Source organism: Sarcophilus harrisii, chromosome 1, assembly GCF_902635505.1.
Source record: "Sarcophilus harrisii chromosome 1, mSarHar1.11, whole genome shotgun sequence".
NCBI lineage: Eukaryota > Metazoa > Chordata > Mammalia > Dasyuromorphia > Dasyuridae > Sarcophilus > Sarcophilus harrisii.
Window position 1 is genome coordinate 467,629,340 of NC_045426.1, and position 27,495 is coordinate 467,656,834.

General features: G+C 34.2%; 1 protein-coding gene across 1 annotated transcript in view; it reads right to left on the reverse strand.

Annotated features, from left to right (window-relative positions):
- The window catches only part of RP1 (RP1 axonemal microtubule associated), a 582,455-nt gene that overhangs the window by 285,769 nt on the left and 269,191 nt on the right, over positions 1 to 27,495 (reverse strand). Inside the window, exon 26 of the mRNA XM_031946393.1 lies at positions 10,437 to 10,656. Coding sequence (XP_031802253.1) covers positions 10,437 to 10,656 — 220 coding nt within the window. The remainder of the gene's footprint in view (positions 1 to 10,436; positions 10,657 to 27,495) is intronic.

Below are 27,495 nucleotides of genomic sequence, written 5' to 3' on the forward strand. Positions count from 1 at the left end.
TTTGATAATTGTGGTCAAATACATTAAATTCAACCTATTCAAATACCTAGTCAATGTCAAGAGACAGAGAAAAAAGAGAAAAACATGAGATGGTATTTTCCCTTGTAAAAAAATGACAAATTTGTCAAAAAGATTAAAATGTGTGGACATTAGGGAAATAAAGAAACAAATAATTGATAAATGAAACATAATCAGTGACCAGAACATCAAGTTAAGTGCTATAACAGAAGCAAGAGAGCTCAATATTTGCTAATATTATCAAAGATAGTTTCCTGGAGTATGTAGAATTTTAATTTGAAATTACTTTTGAAAGATAGCTAGAATTACAACCACCAAAGCAAAGAATTATATCTAGAAATGCTTGTATCTGAGGTAATTTCATGAGTTAATTGTGAAAGTAGAGGAAAGAGATATGTGAAGAAGACAGTATATCTCAGATGATGGTATATTCTAAAACTTTTCGATGATAAATGGTTCCTAACCTTCAAATTTCTTTAAAGGAGAAGGGAGAAATTATTTCAGGGCAGGAGGACAAAGAGACAGGAAGGTAAACACTGAAAGTAGGCCTATAATCATAGGATCCTGGAGCTGGCTGTCCAGAACTGGCATAGTAGAAAAAGTAATAAGATTAGAGGGATTAGGGACCTATCAACTCCTCCCTGTCAGTGCACTAAACCAAAGTTGTAGACCTTGAACTAATTATGGCTCCACTTGCTCCTTTATAGTTTCCTCTTTTCTTCCCAATATACATTGTTTTGTTTTTGACCTAGAAAGTCCACCTAATTTTTTAACAAAAACCTAATAGCACTTTAATATAATATAATATAATATAATATAATATAATATAATATAATACACTAATAACTAGTGTATTAGTCACTTTGAGAAATAGAATAGTAAAACTGATAGAAAGCTAACCATGAAGTTAGGAAGAGCAGGGTTCAAGACCTGTCTTGAATACACACTGCTTATGTGACCCAGGACAGAACATTTAATCTCTCTGTGCCTTCTGTCAACTCTTCAGGACTATAAATTACAAATAATTTGCTAATCTTCATTATTAAAGAAAGTTCCTCACTAGGAATTCCTTGCTCCAATGAAATCACAAACTTAATACAAAAAGTATATAAGTTATACAGAATGTGCAGATTAACATAAAGCCAAATTTCATTTGCTAAATTATATATCTCACAAAAATACTACGTACTATTCTAACAAGTCATCTCATGACCTTAGAAGAACCTTCCTCGTTTTCTCTTCCCACGCCTCTCCCATCACAGAATTCATCCCTTCTGACTCTTTGACTCTTCAAATACATTGGAAGAAATGGGAATTATCAATTCCTTCCAAAGAATAAGAGGATCACCAAGCCTTACTGTGTGCCCTGCCACAACATCCTAAAGTTATCCATACCTTACCATCCACCCCACCTCCTCTTCTTGAAGAGCCAGAAATTATCATTTGACCTATTTATGTAATCCAAGGATGCCATCTACTTTTTACAGCCTTAGGACTTCCACGTCTTTCCTTCTTCCTTGCAGCTGAAGGGTGGATATGAGAGAGAGACAGAGAGAGAGAGAGAGAGAGAGAGAGAGAGAGAGAGACAGAGAGAGAGAGAGACAGAGAGAGAGAGAGAGACAGAGAGAGAGAGACAGAGAGAGACAGAGCGTGTGAGAGAGAGAATGTGTGTGTATGTGAGAGAGAGAGAGTGTGTGTGTGTGAGTGAGAGAGAAAGTGTGTGTGTGTGTGTGTGTGTGTGTGTGTGTGTGTGTGTGTTTACTATTTTCCATAATTAAGACTCTGGTTACTTTGAAAGCAAGAAGTATTTCTCTTTTTTTTTTTTTTTTTTTTTTTACACTAAGCACAGTGCTTGCTTATCACTTAGTAAGTGCTTAAAAATGTTTTTTTTATTCATTCATCAGGAAATATAATAAACAGTACTGGTTCATTGACCTATGTTGAGAGCATTGAAATATTGTAAGTTTGTGGAGAATAAGGACTATCTTGTGCCCCACTTTGAATTCCCAGCACTTAACAAGGTGCCAGGGACATAGTTGGAACTTAATAAATATTTACTTATGGACAGATATATAAATGTAAAATTATTCCTTTAGCATGATTCATACATATGTGAATTTATAATAACATAACAATATAATACAATATAATATAATATAATAATAGAGAAATATAGAATGTGACCCTAAAGTGTCTTGCTAAGGAACCTGATTTTATCAGTGAGCAGACAACAAACTACATTCTTCTGGAATTGCATTCATTCTCTTATCCCTTATGGAAACTAACTAGTCATTTACTTAGTGATGAGGAACAATCAAGGACTCTCCCTTCCAGAAAATATCTAGCTTTCCATTATGTTTGCCACTCCAGGGATTTTTTTTTAACATGCCAACCCATAAAACTTTTCACTAAGTTTCATTCAAATGGGGTGACCCCAGGCCATATCCTAAAGAAGAAAAAAAACAATTTTTTAGAAGCTCTAAGGTTATTATGAATAAAAACTGAGCCACTAAACCATTTAAGGATCTGCCCAGTGAGGTCCCACCCAAGATCAGGGTGGAGGATGATACAGGGAAAAACAGCAATGGTTCTGAAGACTGAGTTCAAAAATTTATTCCAGTGTTTACTATCTACCTGATCTTGAGCCTCAGTCTCTATAAAATAAAGGGATGACTTATATGGTCCTTATAAATCTCTAACAGGAAGTAAGCAGGGAGGCTCTGAGATATTCCTATTACTGTTGGATGCTCTAGATAGGAACTAGAATGTTTTCCTTCCTCTCACCATCATCATAGCAACTCCCAAAAGAAACAGATTTCTTTGTGTTCCCAAACCTCTTATTCCTCTCTATTATTCTATGGTCTCAAACTTTGTGGGCACTCACTTTTCAGGGCACAGATAACAGCTGAGCCCTCAGGGGATCTAAACAGGTAATGCCATTTCCAAAAATTAATACTGAATCTTGCAGTCAGCTGATTAACTTATTCCCTACTCCCTAGTCGGCTTAGGCCCAGAGTTTATTTGCAATTATTGAAGAATAATTATTGTTCATCACATTTAGCCTGTTCTACATTTATTCCCCCAAAGTGAGCAAATATGTAGTCTGGGAAAGGTACAACTGGATTGATTTGCTAGCCCTCAAGACAAGTGACCAAACTATATCAGATTATCAATAACTATCATGTATTACATTAAATGTTTTTGTTGGAGAAAATGCCTTAAGATATGGTTGGTGTGCTACAGCTAAGAAATTACCCTTTTAAATGGGAAATGCAAATGGAAAAAGTTTCATTTGCTAGTTTGGGGAAAAAATGAATAGAAAGTTGCTGGGGAGCCATGCTGAGCCTTTATTGCTGTTCATGTTAAATGAACCAAGAATCAATAGTTCATCTGAAGTACAATGGAGTTTCTCAGATGTCTTAGAAATTTCTGAAACCCACAGAATCATCTTATTCATTTTTTGCATGTATTAAAGAGTTTGTTCTTCAAACAGGAAGCAAATGAAAACACTGAATATTTATCTCAATGGGGTTTAAGTAATGCTCCTTTAAAAAAAAATCTAGTATTTACTAAATACAATTTACAATATGCTGTATTGTGAGCTGCATGATATTTCTTATGAGGTCTACCAGCCACATCAATGACAAAATCTCCTGACATAAAAATAATATTAAAGCATCTGGGTATAGACTGACAAGCCAGGATCATAGGAGATTTCTCTGGGGCATCTTAGTCTTCAAAAGAAACTATGAATTCCTTGAGGGAAATGATTGTTTTCATTTTATTTTTGTATCCTCAGCACCTAGCATAGAGTTTGACAAACAAGGGATATTTTTTAAAATTTGCTTGTTGACTGATTCAGTCAATGGCTAACATCGGGCTGCTATAAGAATCATACTACTGGAGCAATTAGATGGCACAGTGAATAGAGCACCAGCCCTGAAGTCAGGAAGACCTAAGTTCAATTCCAGCCTCAGAAACTTAATACTTCCTAATTGTATGACCCTGGGCAAGTCACTTAACCCCAATTGTTTTATCAAAAAAAAAGAAGAAGAAGAAGAAGAAGAAGAAGAAGAAGAAGAAGAAGAAGAAGAAGAAGAAGAAGAAGAAGAAGAAGAAGAAGAAGAAGAAGCATACCACTGACAAATCTCCCAATGTTGAAAATAATAATGTAACAAACAACAATAGCAATGATACCCACATTTATACAAAGCTTTTAAGGTTTGTAAAGTGCTTTAAAAAGAACTCATTTTATCCTTACAACAAGCCTGGGAGGGAGAGGTTATTATTCTCCCCATTTTACGGGTAAGGAAACTGAGGGAGATGAAAGTTAAATAATTTGTCCAGGTTATAGACCTAGAGATCTATGGCTAGATTTGACTCGAGTTTTCCTGACTCCAGGCTTAGTGCTCTATTCACCGTGCCCCTTAGCTGAGGCTCCATGTATATGCTTCCTCCTTCATGCCTCTGGCTACCTTCCAATTGATAAATAAATGTTTACTTGACATTTGCTATAGGCTCAGCATATTAAAAGGTGCAATGGAAGATTCAGAAAATATGTGTACACATGTTTCTATGTGTGAGTACATGTATAACTCTTGTCCTCAAGGTGTTTACAGTTCTATCAGAGAAATAAAAACTAATAGGTAAAATTTTTCTCAGTGCCTCATTATCATGTGGAAGTAATTCTGGGACTTTAACAGCTGTTCCAGGAAAACAAACTTTAATAGGTCTTATCAATCTAGAAAAGAACTGACAATGAAATAAATATAAGTCATGCTATCAACAGCTTATCCAAACTGAGAGAAGTTAACCATAAGAGGTTAGCAATCAAGCAATAGATTTTTCTTCAAACATAGCAATTCATGAATATTGTCTACTGAGGCTTAGGAATACTGCAATTTCTATCTATCTGCCCATATGGAAAATATAGATATTATTATTAAGTGTTGAAATATGACACAGAGATTAACACAAGTGCATATATACTTGAGTATTAATCATATGGTAAAATCTAGAACTACTATAGAAATTCAGATAAGGAGATAAGTGAGAGATCTGTCAGGGATAACATCCTTAAAAAGTAAAAATTGAGTTAGTCCTTGAAAACATGAGTTATAGATTTTAATAGGCAGAAAAGGCAAGGGAGCATATTCTAAGATCTGGGAATGATATTAGTGAAGGCATAGAGGACTAAAGGAATATTGGTATATTTGTGAAATAGTGAGGAGTTTGACCTTGCTGGAATGAAAGATGCATGTTCAGAAATAGTAGGCAATAAGATAAATAGGTTATAAAGGGATGGCGGAAGGCATTGAAGGCCAGGAAAAGATATTTATACCTGATGTACAATGAAATAGAATGCTTTCAATAATTTTTAAGCAGGACCATGATGCAAGGGAAATAAGTTTGGTAGTTAAGTTTAAGATCGATTACATATAGGACAAATTGAAGGGTGCTTAGGGGAAAAGCTTTTGCAATCATCCAGTAATAAAGACAAGAATTAGGATAGTATTAATGTGAATGACTAAGTACTGATACCTAGGAGGATCATTCCATAAGAAAAGCTGAAAAAGTTATTGAATTGAATCAGGGAATGCATGTAAGTAATGAATGAAAACTCAAAGTTGTTCTTTTATTTATTTTTTTCTTTTAGCCTGATTCATTTCAATAATGTCACTGACAAATGAGGAATTTTGGAAGGTTAGTAGTTTTGTGCAAAGAGACTGTAATGGTAAATTCCTTTGGACATGTGTTGAGTTTAAGTTGACAGTAACATATCCAAGTGAAAATCATTTGCAGACTAGCAGCCATGATTTCTGATTGAGACAAACAGCCTAGAAATACTGATTTGGGTATTATGAATATAAAAGTAATGATATGGGACAAAAAGAATGAATGAAATCCTCATATGCATTGAAAAACATAGTAATCTTTATGTCAGGAGACCCAGATTTGAATCTATAACTCACTATTAGAAATTTAGGAGACTTGTACAAATAACTTAATACTCTGGACCTAAGATATGTATCCTCCTTTGTTAAACAAGTTGCTGGACAAGATGGCAAGTAAAGCATAGAGAAGAAAAATCAGAGAAAAGAACAGCAGGACTTAAAAGAATAATAACACTGGTATCAAAGCCCACCATATGCTAAGGCTTATAGTAAATCTAAGGACAACAACAAAAACAAAATTTAAATTAGGGATAAGAGGAAAATATAGAAAGGAATAGTTCTACTACTTAGGACAGTTAGGAAAATAAGACAGAAAAATGAAGAAATATTTAACTTGTGGTGGAAGCAGTATCTTAAGTCCTTCTCCCCATGAAAATTAAGCTAGTTTACCTTAAAAGGTATTGAAACTATCCTTAAGATTTCATTGGCTCAAGAAATCAGTACAGCTCCAGCCACTGACAAAACTTCCTGGCCCCCTGGGTACAGAATACCCAGTATAGCAAAGCTAGAAACCTTCCCTGGAGTCTCAGAGACCAATAGAATGAACACTAGAAAACTATACGATTTCATGCTTTATCTTGGATGAATATCTTTCCTATTACAAATTCTTCTCTGCTATTGTTTTTGTATCCATATTAAGAATAATCTTTAGATGGGAAGGAAGACAATAAAAATGGTTCAAAGGGAATTGAAATCCAAGATAATTAAGGAGATGGAAGGCAAACACTAAATGCTCTGTTACAACTAGGTGGACTACGCATCAGGGTATCAAAAGAGATAGTAAATATGATAGCTAAACCATTGAGATCTTTAATGAAATATGGTAAAAAGGAGACAAGCTAAAAGAGGCAAGTTCTCTATTGTTTTTAAAGAACAGCATGAATTCTAGAAACAGTAGACAAATGAAATTAGAGTCAATGATAAAATTCTAGAATAGATTGCCAAATGAATTCCTTGTGAGCAACATGAATTAAAAGCCATCCTGGGATCATTAAAAATATCAGACTATATATTTATCAAAAGTTCAAAGATAGAAAAAAAGTCTCATATTGTAGTGCCAATATATCCATTCCAGATAATTTTATAAAAATAAAGAACTAGAAACAAGGTAGAAATTCATGGATTTGGAGGGGGTAGTAAACAAATAAATTTTTTATGGATAAATGTAATAGAATATTGTTGCTCCATAAGATATTATGATTTAGGAAAACAAGAGAAGATATATGAACAAATTCAGAGTGGGCAAACAATGTGATGAACAGTAATTAAAGCCAAGTTTAGCCCTTGAGAAAATGAACGTCCACCTCAAAGGTTGAGGATTCAGGGTATGTATTTTGTCAGAAAATGTGATTGCTTATTTGGAACTATGCTCAAAAAGTTATCAAACTGTGCATACCCTTTGACCCAACAGTGTTACTACTGGGCTTATATCCCAAAGAGATTTTAAAGAAAGGAAAGGGACCTGTATGTGCCAAAATGTTTGTGGCAGCCCTCTTTGTAGTGGCCAGAAACTGGAAACTGAATGGATGCACATCAATTGGAGAATGGCTGAATAAATTGTGGAATATTATGGAATATTATTGTTCTGTAAGAAATGACCAGCAGCATGATTTCAGAAAAGCCTGGAGAGACTTACATGAACTGATGCTGAGTGAAATGAGAAGGACCAGAAGATCATTATACACTTCAACAACAATACTATATGATGATCAATTCTGATGGATGTGGCCATCTTCAACAACTTAGTTCCACTAGAACAGTAATGAATTGAACCAGCTACACCCAGAGAAAGAACTCTGGGAGATGACTATGAACCACTACATAGAATTCCCAGTCCCTCTATTTTTTTCCATCTGCATTTTTTATTTCCTTCACAGGCTAATTGTATAATATTTCAAAGTCCAATTCTTTTTTGTACAGCAAAATAACTGTTTGGACATATATGCATATATCATATTTAATTTATACTTCAACATATTTAACATGTATTGGTCAACCTGCCATCTCGGGGAAGGTGTGGAGGGAAGGAGGGGAAAAGTTGGAACAAAAGGTTTTGCAAAAATTCCCCATGCATATATCTTGTAAATAAAAAGCTATTAAAAAAAAAAAAAGAAATGTGATTTCTTGCTTTTACTGAACTACCTCTTTTCCTTCTTTATTCTTTTCTTCAAAGGGATGATAGAAGAAGAAAGAACTTGTAGCAAATTCCTTCCCCTGCCCATTTTGGAACTTGTCTTGTGACCATTCTTGGTGACAATATGAAATTTAAGAATAAACAGATATCCTTTAATTGACTCATTGTCCTGATTGGTTTCCAAGTCAGAACTGCATGGATATAATAAAGAAGCAACTGTACATCAGAGTTTTCTTCCTATGTCTACCAACCATGAGGATTATTCAGAATGAGTCTGGGAAAGTATCCTAAGAAAATGATAAAATCCTTGTCCCTTATGAGGCCCATAGTTAGGCAAATATATTCCTGGGACAAACTGCTTCTCTTTTCTTGTCATTTCCACCCCCCCCCCCATAATTTAGGTAATGGTAGAGCAATGTTGAGATGGATAATCCAGATATTTTAGTAAATTTCAGAAGATCATTGGAGATTAATAAGGCCAAAACTGTAGTATCCACTAAAGTAATCAACTGTAGATATAGCAGCAGCAGGGACACTTTGATGTAAAAAGAGGAGTCAATTTAGGAGAGAGAGGGGCCAGCAAGAAAAAATAATAATCATTCCTGTATCATGCTCAATAAAGGCAAAATGTATAATGACTAGGGGTAGAATTTCTAGACTGTAATATATCTTGACAGGGTTTACTAATAGCCTCCTAGTAGATTGTAACTTGGCTGTAAATTGAGTTTCTGAATCTCATTTAAATCATTTTCTAACATTGCTTTCTGTGTGATAATAAAACAACATATCCTCTACCTAAATTAGATAGTGTCCTAGGGACCTTTTTTATTTTCCTTTCATTTGGAGACTTAGAAGCCCAAGTTGAAGACAACTAGAGCCCAAATAAAAATGTCCCTAGAATAGCTGGGTTAGAAGTGATGAATCATTGAACATCAGAACTTGGCAGCTTACTTCCCTTACTGAGAATGTCACAATGGCAGATAAAGATCATAGGTTGATGCAGATTACAGATCTATGACCAACTGACCAGTACATAGCTAGCCATTTGTGTGTGTGTGTGTGTGTGTGTGTGTGTGTGTAATTACTTTATATAAGTAATCATGGCATACAAACGTTTCCCTTTTTAAAAAAGGTTCTTAGTTGAACAGCTCAGGAGCATATTATTAAGGAACAGTGTCTCCTATTATCTGTATAGATAAAATATAAAGATGTGGACTAAATTATATAACAGTTAATTGCTAGAGTATAAAAAGACATTGATAAACTGGAGTGCTTCTAGGAAATGATCATCTGGATGGTGTTAATGCACTCAAAAATGTGCCACATGATAATTGGTGGGAAAAAATTAAAGAAATATAGTACAGAAAAAATGGGATAATACCACATTCATAAATCCCAAGAAAGTAGTAATAGTCCAGACCTTCCTTCCAGAAATGTCTTATAGTCCAGCTCTAATATCAATCCTTAGTTCAAGAAGTAAACTGGAAGAGTTTACTCACTATAAGGAAAGACACCTCAAAATGAAAAGTCTGAGGAAGAATAGAGCCTAAATCCAGAGCTGCCAGATCCAAGAGAAATTTTGCAAACAGCCAGAAAGATTTTTTTTTTCCCTTGAGACAATTGGGGTTAAAGGACTTGCCCAGGGTCACACAGGTAGGAAGTGTTAAGTGTCTAAGGCCAGATTTAAACTCTGGTCCTCCTGACTTCAGGGCTGGTGCTCTCCCACTGCACCACCTAGCTGTCCCTGAAAGAATACTGAGGAATCACCATCAGATACATATACAATTTTGCAGCCACTACTAAGATAAAGTGGATATTTGTTATAAGGTATTCCATAACGCAAAGAATATGGGCTCACAGACAGGTATAACTTAATCAGAAAAAATAAATATATACATATTTGTATATATATATATATATATATATATATATATATATATATATATTGCTATGGGGTAAGGTGGGGAAAGAGAGTGAAAAAGATCTTTATAGAAAGGACTTCCACATTTTCTTGATGAAAACCATCATCATCATCAATGAATAATGATAGAAGACTAAACTGCTTATACTAAATATGGATAGATGATGCAGATGTACCCTTTCATCACTATCATCATCAGGGTTTAGAAATGGAATCCAATTAGAAAAGAGTGGTTCTGTTATGTCTTGATAATTTAAGGAAAAAATAGAAAAAGAGAGGACAGGGAAAATGTTAGTGGAGGAGAGGAAGGGGAAGTTTATGAAAAATTATCTCACAGAGTTGCTTTTAAATCAATGTATTGAACCTTTTTTACTTTATAAAAGTCACAAAGGAGTTTACAAATACATACATGGCAAGGACTTCTTGTTAGGTCTGTTAATAGCTATTTCTTTACAGGAATCTCCATCATCTTCATTCTCAGTTATCCAACAATCAACTGTGAGGGAAAACACATCACCAGTGGCTATTTCTTCCAGTTTAATTTCTTCCAAATACCAACTAGGATCCTTTCCACTATTGTCATGTTCAATTCGTATTTTATACAATTCACCAACATCTCTAAGATTAATCTGAAAAAAAAATTAAAGTTATACTTAAACCAATCATTTCTTTTTGATTTATAAATAATATTCTCTTTGTGTTATTATTTTTGGTCTAGAAATTCATTTTCAATTTCAAACACCAAAATCTCTACTGCTTCAGCAATAGTTTCTCAAATGGAGATTAAAATCTGGAGTATGATGCTACATATAATAAATTATGGCACTTGGAAGCTTAGTCTCAAAAAAACAGCCCTCAAACATAGTTTGACAATAGATAGATGTAATGGATAGATCTTCAGCCATTATTAGATTGCATTTTGGGTCATGTCCAGTATTGTTTTACAAAATAAATTTACTATCATTATTATTTGGATGAAAATAATCAAGCTTATCAAACCACTGAAACACTGAGTGGACTTCTTATTTTAACAAGGCAATTTCTGGCTCTTTGTGATGCCTAGCTCTAGTAGATTATGAGTATGGGTGGCTCATATTTTCTAGTTTAATAGTCTTTAGGTAATCCAAGTCTTTTTTGCTGATTTAAGTAGTAATAACTGACCATAAACTCTAGCCATGGTATATAAAATGTTCTGAAGCATCTGTGGAAATTCTAATTTACTAGGGAAATTCTAAGTCTAAAAACTAAACTGGACTCACCCAACTTGCTGGACTTTTAGAACAAGGTATATTTGGAAAAAATTCTTATCATATCTATCATCTTTCTAAATACTAGACATTAAATCTGAAAATAATTAAAGTCTTAGGAAAACTAGCTAGGAATAACAGCCACTTAGTAAAATTGTTAATTTATGTTAACTTTCTTTTTATTTTACATTGGAGAGCAAATTCTTTTGTTCTACTTTTTATAAGCATTTTGTTTTGATCATCTTTCTCAGGGATGAGAGAGTTTAGAATGGGTGATCAGATATTTCTATCATCCACATTTTCCAATGTTCTGTTCTTGTCTCCTTTGAGAAATTTGCTATTTTTACACCTGCATTTTTGATTTCCTTCACAAGCTAATTGTACAATATTTCAGAGTCCGATTCTTTTTGTACAGCAAAATAACGTTTTGGTCATGTATACTTATTGTGTATCTAATTTATATTTTAATATATTTAACATCTACTGGTCATCCTGCCATCTAGGGGAGGGGGTGGGGGGGTAAGAGGTGAAAAATTGGAACAAGTGGTTTGGCAATTGTTAATGCTGTAAAGTTACCCATGCATATATCCTGTAAATAAAAGGCTATTAAAAAAATAATAAAATAAAATATTTTAACTTTGTGAGTCAAAAAAAAAGAGAAATTTGCTATTTTAATTGGTTCAATATCTAGAAAAGTGGTTATTATCAAAATATCAATTTATTTAATTCATTTATCCTCTTCTTTTCAATCTAAAAAATTCCATCACTTGTTTTTTCTCCCAACTTTGGAATCTTGCTCTCTAAAAATATCTTTCTTTGTAATCTTCGATCTCTCTATTTAGCTAACTAGAATCATACTTATATATTTCCATCTCCAAAATATCATTTTGGTGGATTGGAGACAGGAAAATCCCATTTATTTCTTGATCTCAAAAATTATTTTCTGAGAAATTTGAGCATATAGCAGCTAGATAAAAACTAAGAAATAATCATTAAAATTGAATAACTTGAATATCAATTCAAAGCACATTTCTATCCCACTAAAGATTACTGTCATCAGCTGGTTATATTATTTTCTGACATCTGTATTTTTCTGACAAAGAATCACCACATTCAGATTCTAATACCTCATTTTCCTATGTCTTATATAAAGAAATAGAATTTAAGTGAATGAAGTTGAGAGGATCATTCAGAACAGAACAAGTATACACAAAAGAAATATATGATGAGGGTGGCACAGTTTTGAAAGTATCAAGGATTAGATGAAAAAGATGTTTGAAAAGGAAAAAATATGCCAAATGATTGAGTGAAAAATCCTGACTAGTTTATAACTACAAATAAAATGCAATTGAGAAAACACTAATGACTACCTTCTCATATATATTTATTTTGCAAACTTTATGTAAATGATTTTAAACATGTATTGAATGAATCCGTGTTGAAAATATGAAAAAAGAACAAATGAGCACTTGGAAATTAATTCTTTTTTCTACATTTGACCATATTTTCATAGTCCCATAATTGATTTGTTTGTTGATTCAAACAAAACATTGACCTATTAGAGCAAAATTTAATCTTAAATGCTTTCTTCTAACAAGTTATCTCCCATTTATATCTCAAAATCATACAAGATTCCTTGATAGATGCAACCATAGAATTAACTCTATAAAGTGATTCTCTAATCATTAAAAATAAGTGAAGGGAAACATCAAAGATATTTGATAATTTTGTGAAGGATATCCTATAAAGTGTCCAAATAAATGCTTATTGATTACAAGTTCTTCCAAGTGCTCCCATACCTATGTAATATTTTGTTGACTGCATTGATTCCTGTAATGCTTAAGGGACTCCTCAAGAAACCATATCTTCAAAAAAATCACTCTAATAATCTATCTCAAAATCAAAAGGATAAAAAATGTGCACTGTCTAGACTAGATCATACAACAGAATAGACATCCAATTAGTTTATCATTATATATTGTGGACAAGCATCAAAGATGTGAAATGAGTTAGACTATTTTTGAGCATTGTTTCATATAGATACCTCTAATCCTTGGTCTTTATATGAAAAAAAAACAAAAAACAAAGGAAAAGACAGAAAGGTCAAAGTTAAGTAAGAAAGTGAGCTAGATTTCACTGAAGAAATAATCCACTGCTAGCAATGATCAAAAACTGTATCCAATATAAAATCACAGTCTCCCTTTCCCTCATCCCCCACTTCTTTTTTTAAACACTGTGGAATATTGATAGCTGAAAAGCACAGACACTACCATGTTTTTAAAAAATTAAAACTTTGCATTACTCAAAGAGCAAAGAAGTTCATGGACAATATAAGCATGCTTTCTGTGTCCAGACCCTGCAACAATGCTTTACAATTAGTATATCATTAATAAATGATTATTGAACTGGATTGAACTGGAAGCCAGTTAAAAAATATAGTAAGAATGAGGAACAACAGCGAGATACCACTTGAATACTTCACTCATATCCCTAGAACATTAAAAAAAACCAAAATGTGTGTTAAATATTGAGTTTATCTTTTATGGAAAATCATAGAATGGTAGACTTAAACCTGAAGGGATGTCAGAAGTTACCTAATCCAGTTCTCTTTATTTAGCTGGTGATGGAATTGAAGCCCAGAGAGGTTAAGGGATATTCTTATCCAAGGTCATATAGGAAGCATAATTTGTGATTTAAATCCCAGTCTTTTAATTCCAGATCCAGGATTTTTGTCCCACTATACCACAGAGGTCAATGAAAAAGCATACAGGTTAAGAGGAAATGAATGAATTGCTATCCATCCCACTTGCATTAAGTGACCATATTAAATGAAAATATGATCCAAAAAAGTGTTAGATTTTTTCCCTCCTAAATAAAACCTCACTATTCTTCAGAAAGTAATCATATCTAATACCAGATCTATTGATTCTCTTGAATCTGAATTTTTCACTTGCATATGAGATAAAGTCTTTCATTTTTCTCAAAAAATACTTCTAAGACTTCTTAAATCTATATTGTTTCTAAAATTGTTAGGAACTTCTTTTTTATTTTCAATGAAACCTTGAACAATTATTTTTTTTTCCTATGTTTTTTTTTTTGGTAAAAAGAAGGTGTTTAATAAATTCTACTGTTAATATGATCATGGAAAAGATTTCATTAGGAAAGGATGGAATAAATTCTACCCTGTCTGAGAAATAGAAATGATTAGAAAATGAAGACTATGGAAAGAGTTGAGAAAGCAAAATATAGGTCAATTCACTCCCAAGTCAACAATAATTCATCTAAGAGGCATTATTAAGTCCTCTGGGCTACAGGAAATCACCTTTCTCCAAAGTGTATTTTTTGTCGATAGAATGGAAATAGTTACTTCCACGTTCATCTTGCTAATGCCCTCCAGTATTTCAATGCTTCCATGAATGTGGTATCAGGAACATCCCCTGGATTGTTTTAGGGAGGTAATCTAACTCTAGCATATGTTAAAAACAAAAGCAATGCTGATTGTGTTGTATAAAATGTCAATAATCTAGGCAACAGTGCTGCTTACACAAAATATGTGGTGAATCTGGAAGACTGTAGAATGTCAACAAGAAATCACAATTTCATGAAATTTACATGAAACTTAGGTTTATTGCAAAAGAAATGAACGTGCATATGGAACCCAAAGCCAGAAGAAAGCTCCACAATCCTTACTGAAATTTACATATTTATGACAAGCTGGACAAGGAGGGTTAGGGGAGGTGATTTCCAGAAATCTCCTCCTAAATGGTGTGGCGTGGGAAGGGTATTGTAGCAGTAAAGGTTGGAAAAAGGACATAACTCCATCCAAAGGGGAAGAGCAAGGCAATGCCGAAAACAACTTTTTTTCCCCAGGGATAGGAATAGGGAAGAATATAATGACCAGAGAATCTCCTAATTTGCAAGGGACCCAGTTGCACAAGCAATTTCCCAACCTAGCACAGACTAAGTAGACTCTGTCTTGTCTTCACACAGAGAATCCATCTTGAGATGCAAACAAAATAGTGTTTTGGAGTGGAAGGAAGGGCAAGGCCCAGAGTGGTTCTGTTATGTCATACTTCTCTTTAACTGTTCTGACTCGGTTTCCCTGAACTAGTTTCCTTTGTCTCGGTTTCCTTAACTGTTCTGTCAAATCCCCTTGAGTCGTAAAAACCCAGTCTGGTCCATTAAGATTGAGAACCGTTTACGTTTACTCTAAGGTTATAAACTGCTAGCAAGATAAACAAGAAGAACAGATTACCTGACCCTTTCCTGTCCTCAAGAATTTACAATATCCCTCTAAAATATTCCAAGATACCTCACTGACATCTTTATCCCTGGGTATTCAGACATCCTGTCTCTGGGCTCTTAGGATTTATGGTTTCCCCCCATCCTAACAAAAGCCTTCCCGCCCTCTTGGTTCTTTGTTTCTAGGGTTATTTAAGGAATTGGGCAGTTCCTATTGATTGCTGGATTCTTTGAGATGACAGCCCTGGGACCAACAGGGTTTCCTTGGTCCCAGTATATCTTTATCTGACTGGATAATTTGAGATGAGAGTCCTGTCCAGTCAATCATACTCTCCAATTAATAAAATATTGAGAACTCTCTAATTTCTCTCCTGCCTCAGTTTCTCCAGCATTACAGTACTTGACACAATAAGGACTTCTTTCATACTCTGGGTCCTTAAAAAAACATGTCTATAATATAACCAGTGCAACTAAAATAATCTAGCCCAGAGATTCACACATTGCGGGGAAAAAAAAAAACCTACTATATCATTGAAACAAAAGTGACCCCAAAATTTAGTTACATGCTAGAGAAAGGTATCAGTCTTGAGGCATTCATTTTTCATGGCAAAGATAGAGTGATTTATCATTTGCTTCTCCGGTTCATTTTATAGATGAAAGAAGTGGGGCAAAGAGGATTAAGTGATTTGCCCAGATTCACACGTCTGAGTCTGTGTGCCTTTCTGACTCCAGGACAGAATTTCCATTCATTATTCCATCTGGCTGCCCCTTCACCACCTCTCTCTTCCATATTTATGCCTTTCTCCTCCAACCTCAAACTCCGCGACCTCAAGCTGGACTTTCCAAACCCGGCTTCCTCTCCCGAGTACAACTCCGCGGGCTATCTCTTTCTAGTCTGCTCTTTGTACTTCTGCTTGCCAGCTTCTAACTGAAGTAGTTGATCTTGGAGTTGGGGGCATCTACATGGGGCTGCCCCGCAAGGCGCCTACACCAGAAGTCACCTCCACAACAACTTGCCTTGGTATTTATACTGTTCTGTTCCACCACCTGCCTAGGGCAGATGGGAAACCCCAGATTGGCATGACAGCAGGTGCCATTCAGCCCTCTTGGGAGGACCTTCTGCATTTGCCCTGATTCTTATGACAGCTAATGGCCAGTTGCCCTTAGATCAGCAAGCAGCAGAGGTTACAAGATTATTTTTGCATTCTTAAGGATTACTCAGGAAGAGAGGTCTTCACCCACAGAGGGGTTGTATCCTTACGGTGTCAAGACCTATTGTTTTCAAAGGTAACTAGTTTTCTATCTTTTCACAGGCTAAACACCTTCCCATAGCTTCAGGTTACTTCTGCTGAGAACTTTTTCTGACATTTCTGTGCCAGCATGATTAGTGAGCGTCACCACAACAATCTCTACCTGTGGATTTTGTTAATACCAGAATCCAGAATATGCAGATGATTGACGGAGAGCCATAGTATAAGAATGGATGCGATGTGCTAGTGAAGGTCATTCAATAAGCAGGTTCACAACTTACTCTGGCCAGTCGACACATTGTCATCACCTTTATATTCCTGGAGCAATTAAACAAGGTCTACAGTAATTGAGGAGTCCCAAATGTGCCTTAGGACCAGCAGGACAGGGCTTTCAGGAACTGGGAGGTGAAGGGTCCCCAGCACCCCATGCTCCCATGAGGTGTGCCTCAATCGTCCATGTCTTTACATAAATTCATTTTCAAAAGGGGATATATGGATTCTGCGCTGCCCCCCCCCCAAAAAAAAAGAAACCTCGGCTCCCTATCTATTTAGTTCGTGCAGCTCCTTTACTTTTCCTCCAACTCACACTACATGGATTTCTATTGATTTAAAGGACTTTGGGTTAAAAAAGACTGCTAATCTCATTGGTCACACTTGATAATAATAATAATATGAAATTCCTATAGTCCTAAAGGAATAAAATAAAAATATTTAAATGTTTTAGCTTTCCAATCAAATTTTTAAAATTTATTGGTAAAATGACAAAAAATGAAGAATTCTCAAAGTTGAATTTTCTATTTCCCAATATAAATTCTAGGAAGATTTGTAAGTTCAACAATACAAATTCCTTTAAGTTTGTCAACTCAACAAATGTATGTATATATACACACATATATAAACATATATAGTATATGCATATATAATATAATATGCACACACATATATATATTATTGAATGTGCAGAAATATGTGTTGGAATTCAAAGAGAAATAAGAGTCTGTCCCTGTCTTCAAGGAGTTTGTCCTTTAGTAGAGAAAAATAGATACACAAATAACCATAATGCAAAATAAAATATATTAAGTCCATAAGAAAGATAAATGCAAAATGTTATGAGTTTTACATAAAGAAAGATTATTTCTTACTGTGGGATAATGAAAGGCATTACAAAGTGGCATTTAAACTGCATCAGGAGGGATTCCAATACTTGGAGATAATAGAATCAATATAGATAGGGTTTCCAAAATTCTTCTTGCAGTTTTAAGCTATTGAAGATTAATTCATATTTGGAACAATTTACATTCTATTGTATGTTCACAAAACAAGTTTCAGGAAGAAATTGATAAGGAAAACATAATGTTTCTCTATTTGAAGTGTGTTCCAGTAAAGGTAGAAATGTATCATTTATATGTACTAATTAGGTGGTGCCACGCATAGATTAATCTTGCTAATAATATCTGTTCTAGAAAACAAAAGATAAATATGTATTCATTTGCCTATCTTGATGCTAGAAATGAGTCATATTCTTATACTTTAAAAAGAAAATATCTCTCCAAAATTTCATCACTTTTCCAATAAATTATAAAGAGTTTGTTAAAAATGCTGTTTGTTTTTGAAACAATTTTATATTCCACATATCATTCTTGTAAGTTTGAAAATTATTTGAAGAGACAGGTGGTCATCCTAAGGAAATTAAAAGATCAAGGAAGAAATTTCCTTTATTTTTTTGCAGAGGGGAAGACCAAATAAAAGATATCACAAAAGATAAAATTAATAATTTTGATTATATAAAATTGAAAAGTTTTTTTTAACAAAACCAACACATTTAAAATTAGAAAAGAATTAGAGAAAGTTTTGCAGAAAGTTTCCGATAAAGATCTCATATCCAAAATATATATGAAACTGATTCAAATTTTAGAAAGAGGCATTACCTAAACAATAGATGTTTAAATGATTTAAATGAACAGTTCTCATGGAAATCCAAGCAATTAGCCATAGAGAAATGTTTTAAATAACTAATAATAAGAGAATGTAAATTAAATAAATGCTCCTCCCTCACATAGGTGAAGATTACAAATAAAGATAATAACAAATATTGGAGGGGCTATCAAGACAATATATACATTAATGCCAGAGGCATTTGTGGCATATTCAATAAAGTATGGGCTTGGAGCCCGAAAGATCTGAATTCAGATCTGAACTAAGACAATGCTAACTGTGTGACCCTGGCAAGTTACTTATTTTCTGTTTGCCTCAGCTTTCTCAAATTTACTTGCTACCTTACAGGATTGTTGAAAAGATCATTTGAGGTTTTGTGAAAAGTGTCTAATACAGTGCCCAGCATATAGAAGATGTTACATTAATTCGTATTTCCTTTCCTTTTCTCTTTCCCTAATGCACTGTTTGGTAGAATTGTAAACTATTCCTAGCACTCTGGAAAACAATTTGGCTCTCCTTTGACCCAGAATTACCACCACTTAGCCTATATCCAAAAAAAAAAAAAAAAAAAAATCCAAAAGATAAAAAAGATAAAAAAAAAAAATAGGAAAGGGATCTAGTTGTACTAAAAATATTTCGTAACTTTGTATAGTAGCAACAAAGTAGAAAATAAAGAAATGACCAACTATTGGGTAATGACCAAATCATTTATGAAGGCAATTGAATATTATTGTGCTGCAAGAAATGGCAAAATAGATCATTTAGGTTTCCCCACACTTTTCAAAATACCTTCTGGAGGCTTCTGGAGGTCTACCTAAATAAAAAAAAAAATGAGTCTAAACATCATCTTGCAAGATATTATCAAGGAAAAATGACCTGATATTCTGGAACCAGAGGTTAAATTAGAAATTGAAAGATTCCACTGATCATTTCCTGAAAGAGGATATTACAACTAAATCCTAGTTCAAGGAGAAAATACTGAAAGCATCCAGAAAGAAACAATTTAAGTACAGTGGAGTCACAATCAGGATAACACAAAATTTACTACTTTCTACATTAAAGAATCAGAGGGCTTAGAAAATATTCCAGAGAGCAATGGAGCTAGGATTACAACCAAGAATCAAGTACCCAGCAAAACTGAGTACAATCCTTCAGGGGTAAAGGTGGATATTCAGTGAAATAGAGGGCTTTCAAAAATTTATGATGAAAAGACCAGAGCTGAATAGAAAATTTGACTTTCAAATACAGGACTCAGGAGAAACATGAGGTAATTAGGAAAGAGAAATCATAAGATACTTAATATAAGTTACATTCATAGGAGGATGATACATGTAACTCATAAGAATTTTCTCATTATTATAAATTAAAAAGATTACATATGAATAGAGGGCACAGTTGTGAATAATATGAAGGGATAATATCTAAAAACAATGAAATTAAGAGCTGAGAGAAGAATGGATTGTAAAAAAATGGAAAGAGAGAAGTGGAGTGGCTTAAAGTATCTGCCATTAAAGAGACAATGAAAGAAAAGAGGGGAAGGGAAGGGAGAGATTGAAATTTACTCTCAGCAGAAATGATCCAAAGAAGAAATAAGACACACACTTAATATGGATATAGAAATCTATTTTACCCTGCAGAAAAGTAGGAGAGAAGAGGGAGAGGAGGGTCAGAAGCAAAACACTTTTGGGAAAAGACAAGGTGAGAGGAGAGAGAATAGAAATAGTAATTGTGAGAAAAAAAAATTTGTAGCAAGTTTATCTAATAAAGGTCTCATTTCTTAAATGCATAGGGAATCAAGTCAAATGTATTAAAAATGTCTATTCCCCAAATGATAAGTGATAATAAAACATGACCTATTCCTAAAGGAATATAAAATTATACTTACTCTTTCATCTTACTATACCACCACTAGGCATGTATCCCCAAAGAGATTTTTTTAGAAAGGTAAAGGACCTACAAAAATATTTATAGAAGCTCTTTTCTCAGGGCAAAGAATTGGAAATTGAGGGAATGCCCATCAATTTGGGAATGGCTGAATAAAGTATGGTGTGGAATTATGATAGAATTCTATTGTTCTATAGAAAAAATAATGAGCAGGATGCTTTCAGAAAAACCTAAAAAATCCTCCATGAGATCATGCAAAGTGAAATGTACTATGTACAAAGTAATAACAGTTTTGGGTGATATCTATCCCGCTGTGACCAAGGCCCATCCGAAGGACCTCCAGAAAGTTAGCCTGGACATTACACCTTCTCAATATAGGGTGGGGTGGCAAGGGAGGAAAGAAGATAATCTGGAAATCAAAGTTTTAAAAATAAATATAAAAATATATTGTTTTACATATAGCTGGAAAAAATAAAGTATTTTTTAAAATATAAAATCAGGAAACAAGTAGAAGTTATAATTGATTAAGACTTAGATTATATGAAAAGAAATAATTATGAAATAAATCTGGAAAAGTAGATTGGAGTCATATTATGAAAGGCTTTAAATCCCAAGTTTTTTTCTACAGACAATGGAAAATGCCTGAAAGTTTTTGCATAGGCAGTCACATGGTCTTGTTCATTAGGAAGATTATTTTGGCAATTATGTGAATGTTGAACCAGAAAAAGAAGTGACTAGAGATAGAAAGAGCAGTTAGGAGTCTATTGTAATGGTTCCTGAAAGAAGTGTTAAAAGTGTACACAATAAGGGCATAGATTAAATATGTGTTGTGAAGACAGAATCAATAGGACTTTAAAGTTGATTGCTTGGAACAAACAAAAGCAATTGATAAAAGTATTACTATCTTACAAGAAAAGGGTAGGAATATAAATATATAAATCCTTGCTCAAGAGCCCCTTTGACTAAGCCTCATTTGAGGCTGACTAGTGTGAAGACCGTATTTTAAAATCAGCCAGAGTCAGGAATTCAGGTTAGGGGAAAATAGTCAGTCTTTATTCTCAGTGAAGAAAGATCTGAGGTGGAAGAGAATGGGCAATAGCAATGTGTGCAGCTGAGTCAAGAAACTAGCTGGACCAGAAGCCACATGACCAGCAGCTGCTAGCATGGAATCCAGGCCCAATCTCTCCCCGCCTCTCTTCCTGCCCCTCTGCTTCCACCCACCAAAATCGTCATTTCCTATACAACACATCAGGACTTGCACAGAGAGAGAGTGGGGGCCATTCTTTATCCAAGCATGTATATTAATAGAGTATAGTCCAATTACTATTTAGCCTCACGTGCTTGGGACCTCAGTGCATCAACTCAAGCCTCAGCCCATTACAGACTAGTATAGCAAAATGGCAATTTAATGTATCAGTTTGTCGTGAGAACTGGGCACAAGAGCTATCAAAAGGAATAAATGAGAGTGGAGGATTTGACTTATGTAATACAAATCAGGGACAAGGAGAAATTTATAGTGACCTGACTAGAATATTAGATGTTTGGCTTCTGCCATAGCTAAGTAGCTGGAATTTCTTTTAGTCAGAAAGAACCTAGAAATTTCTAAGGATGATGAAAAATGGGCAAAAAAATAAAATCTTACAGGAAAGAAAAATGTAAATGAATAATTGAGAAAGTATTTATTGAACACTTACTATATGCCAAGCAATGTGCTAAGAACTGGGAATATAAATACAAAAGGAAGATAGTGTCTACTTTCAGGGACCTTATATTCTAATAGGAAAAGACAATTCATAAAGAGAAATAGTGGCTTGAAAATGGTATAGGAAGTCATTTAATTCATATTTGAAAAAATTATGTAATTTATTGATTCTCCCAGCAATGGTACTGTTGTTTTGTATATAGTTTTCATAAAAAGAGGTGGGAAGTCAAGTCATTAATGAATGCTTGGAGAATGTTAAATAGGTTCAATTACATAAAGATTGCTATAAAAGTAAATAAATAAAAGATGAATAGTTCTAGCCCTTTGATGAAACATGGAAGTAGCATGGAAAAAATACTGATGAAGACAAAAGATTCCAGGTAGCTCAGATGTGAAGGGCTTAGTCCCTCTCAGGGATGGTCTGTGGTATTCTGGTGGGGGAAGGGGAAAAATATCAACAGCAACATTATAAAAAAATAGCCAGTTGAGAATGCTTGATCCAAGGCAAATAATAGGAAATTGTGATCATTACTAGTGATGGAAGAAAAGGGTTTCAGAAGAGAAATGGAAATTAAGGATATTAGTTGATTAAGAAGACTGTGTCCAAGAATGATATTTGGATGTCTGAACCAGGTCTTAAAATAAAGAAATTATGACTTCTTAGCAAATGACAAAGAGGATATACTGAGGGAAAGTAGGAATGTATTTGCATTCTTTAATCTAAAAGAATTTAATATGAAATAGGAAGGAAATGGGAGAAATGCCCATAGGGTAGTACTGGTTAGTATTAACAATGAACCTCTTGAGGTAGTTACACTATTCAAATCTGCATTGCATTTCCATTTGGGCTGGAACCAATTACAATATTTTACATGATTATAACTTTCAATAGTGTGACTTTGAATACACTCAGTGACCATTTTAAGAGATTCATTATTCACACTAATCATGACTTAGCTGCATATGTATCTTTATACCTATATATAAAGAATAATTATGACAAAGAAAGAAATATAGCTATAAAGACAATAAGACAAAATATATGAAAAGAAGTAGCAAAAATAACTATAGCCCCAGATATCTATATAGAAATTCATAAAGTAAAAGTGACAACCAAGGTGATCCTAATACAGTCAAATTTGAACTCGTTAGGATTAGTAAGACTTGATATATTAAGATTCATGTTATTCAAATGAAATGTAAGATTATACTGGGATTATACTGAGTCATACTTATACTAAGAGTATTTAAGTTATTCTCTCCATGCATTTGTGGTGAATGAATATGAATGGTACTCAAAAGAAGAATTGCAAAAAAAAATTAATAAACACGTGAAAGACGTTTAAATCACTAAAACTAAATAAAATGAAAATCAAAATAGTCTATAGTGTCTTTAAATCATGAAAATTTTAATGTACTATTGATAATTACGAAGTGGTCCAATATTATGGAAAAGCAATTTGGAATTATGCTAACAACTAAAATATCTATATTACTTGACTCAAAGATTCTACTGTTTGGCATAGCCCTGAAGGAGACAAGATATAAAAGAAGGGGGGAAAAGGCATACACCAAGGCAGAGCCAAGATGTCAGAGTGAAAACAGAGACTTGCCTGAACTCTCTCAAATTTATCTTGAACCAGCTTTAAAATAACACCTCAAAATAAATTCTGGACCAATAGAACCAACAAAAGAATAGTGTGAAACTATTTTTCAACCCAAGACTACTCAGCAAACTCATATTTTAGCTGTGCCCAGGCAAGTTAGCAGAAGGTCTTGGGGGCAACTGACAAAAACCTTCTAAAGCTCTCAGCCCACTGTAAGCAAAGAAGTAATACAAATAGTCAGAAAGAGATCACAGGGGATCTTTTCTGGCACTGAGTACAGGACTCTTACATTATCCATATCTTGTTCCAAGTCATAATATCAGAGCAAGGAAGAGCACTATCACACTCGATCATGTAGCAGCAGGGACCTTAGCCATAGCTCTAGGGTGAATAAAAGTGCTTGTCATTGCGCACAGACCAGAACACAGAGAAGAACAGGAGAACTATACCTCTCTCCTGAGATCATAACTGCCTCGGAAGAACTGAAAACTTAACAGTCTCTAGAACTACCTCTGAAAATAGCAGCAGGAAGACCTGATGCTTGGAACAGTGCCCCCTCCACCCTGGAAGCAGAGTCCAAATTTAACATAGAGAAAAGTCAAGAAATACATTAATTTAAAAATTTGAAAGGGATATTGGTCATCTTATCTGAGAGGACTATAGTTGTAAAGTTCTCCTATTTGCTACCAATCAACTCTGACCAAATTAGGAACACTCAACCAACCAAATTCATGTTTCTTCCAAGACTACAAATATCAACCTTACCCTTGCTGCTCAGTTATCTAAGCTCAGACAAGAAAAAAAAAAATGCAAAGCAAAAGAGACATTCCAAAGACCAAGCTCTTCTTCAGAGGTTACATAAAGTGAACACTGCCATGTAGTCATAGATTTCTGGGTGGAGAATGGTGATCAAGGAGTCCTATCTTTCACAGGAGATTCTAGGTAATTAATTATTTGCCACACATTCCACACACAGGAAGGGACAGTTTCAAAGGACAGATTTACTCCTTCCAAAGTCTAGTAAATTCATAGTTCTTTTATGTTCAATGACCTATCTTCCCTGATACAGCTACAACATAGCTCCCCATATCTTTCCATTATAGGATTGGAGATCAAGGGATAACTTAAATTGTGCTGTGCCATCCCAAAGTGCCAGATCTTTTAGAACTGAGCCAGCATATAAGGTTCAACAGAAAGGACAAGAACAAATGTATTATATAGAAAAGAACCAGCTCCAGGCATGCTCCATAGAGTATACTTTAGCAATAGCCAAATTGAGGAGAGAGGTCCCCTAAATACACCAATTATAGTAACAAACACAGAAACAACTTTTTTCAATAATCTTTGTAGTAAACAAAATCAAATCAAATACAAAACAGGGAGATAGTTGTTACAAAAAAAAATAATTGGCCACTGTCATAGCAGATGTCCAGTGTACAGCTTGAAAGAGATTACCTATTAATGGTGAAATCCCTTAGATATTCTTGAATATACTGTACACAGTTAAAACATGGGAGCCAGTTTGAAATAGCAGACCAGGTCATGACTATAATCTCCAAAGAATCAAAATTTTCATTGAATCAAAGGGTTACAGAAAAATATTTAGTTTACAAAAGTAGGATATATCTTATTTCCAATCATGACACATGCAATGTAATAAAAGTTCTCAATCAGTTGATATAAAACAGGGAGAAGAAGTAGACTAATTTTGTATCACGTATATGGGATAATGGATTATTGCTACATAATCCACTGTGAGAATATCTTGAAGTGTTGATATAGTATGTTTATATTTAGCTCATGCTCTTTTATCATGGTTTCCATAAAGAAAATATACTCTGAAGCAAAACTATAGAACAAAGGAAAGTAGATTCATTTATTCAAGAAGCATTCATTTAGCACCTCTTATATGTAGTGCAGCACACTCTTGTAAACACTGAAGAACATATAAAATTTAGATAAGAAATGGTTCTGCTTTTATAGAGCTTAAGTCTAGCGATGGGCATAGATCCAATTCATTAGTCAGTATGGTATTTTATGTTAAGAGAATAAATGCATTAGTGTTTTATGACTACAGGAAGTATAATTTCAACTAGCTTTCCTATGTATGGTAGATAATAGTATTAAGGAAGGCCATTTTCCTTCTATAACAAAGGTCATTATCTTTCAAATATATATGGTTGAATTATTTATCTGTAGATCTTTTATTTTTGTTGGTATGTACAAATAACAAAGCACGAGTACCTACAAAGGAAACTCTTCTGAGAATGTATACACTTAAAATGAGTTGCATTTTTATAGGATATTAGTTAATATATCTTTGATTTAATGATGCTTTTGTTTTATTAGTATAGATTACAATAACTTTCAATTTCAATAATAAATTTCTATTATTATTATTTCTCTTGCAAAGCTCTTTGCTGGGTTCTGGTGAAGAGGAAAAAAGACAAAGAATACACAAATAAGTTTGAAGTCTCATAAGAAAATGCTGTTGTCCTTCATTCTCAGAGAGAACCAAAACAGCAACATTATGTCGGGGTCAAGAAATTGTGTGCCTAACTATGACTGATCAATCAAATATGAGCTTGAAAGGCCTGTCATATACTGGACACAAATAGCTTACATAAACATTTGGAGTGGAGGTAGCTCTGACTTCGTGCATTTCACATTTTTTTAATTGAATAATTAAAATTATTCTACTTTGCTCATAGAACATAACACTTTTTTGAGTCAGACATGTCATGCCGGGCAGTCCTACCCAATCCTACCGGGTAGCCAGTGTCTACCATTTTACATTCCAAAGTTCTTCACAAAGATCTTGAGTGTCCTCTCACCTCTATGTGAGTGCTGCTTTGTATGAATTCTCCATAAAATAGTCTTTTAAGCATAAATGTACCTTTGCCATTCAGTCAATTGGAATAGTGCTCTCTGAAGTAGAGTTTGAATGCTTTGCAGTTTAGCTCAAGAAAGGACATCAGTGTCTGGTACCTTATTTTGCCAAGTGATATTCAGAATCTTCCTAAGACAAATCAAATGGAAATGATTCAATTTCCTGCCATGGCACTGGTATACTGTCCAGGTTTCACAGGCAGACAACAATTAGGTCCACAGGTAGATAACACGTCTGTGGACCTTCAAATTGATAAGTAGCCTAATACCTCTTCCCTCCTACACTTTCCTTAGTCTCCCAAATACTGATCTAGCTCTGGAAATGAATGTGTCAATCTCAACATCTTGTGTACCTCCCTGAAATGTATAATGCCAAGATAGGTGAATTTTATTGACATCATTCAAAATTTCTCCTTTTGCTGTAAGTGATGGGTTCCATGTATAGCTGGTCTGGTGCTGACTGGTGGAAAATTTGTGTTTTCCTGATTTTAATTGGTAGGCCAAAATTAGCATAAGCACCTGAGCATCTATCTGTATTTGTTGCATTTCAGCTTCGGAGGCTGCATTGAGTGCACAATCACCTGAAAACAAAGAATCAATTCTCCCTTCAAGCATTAGCTTCTGGCTTTTTTTCAAGTTAAATAGTCCACTCTCAGTGCAGGAACTGACCTCGATGCCATTATCACCCTCAAACACTGCTGAAAACATCATG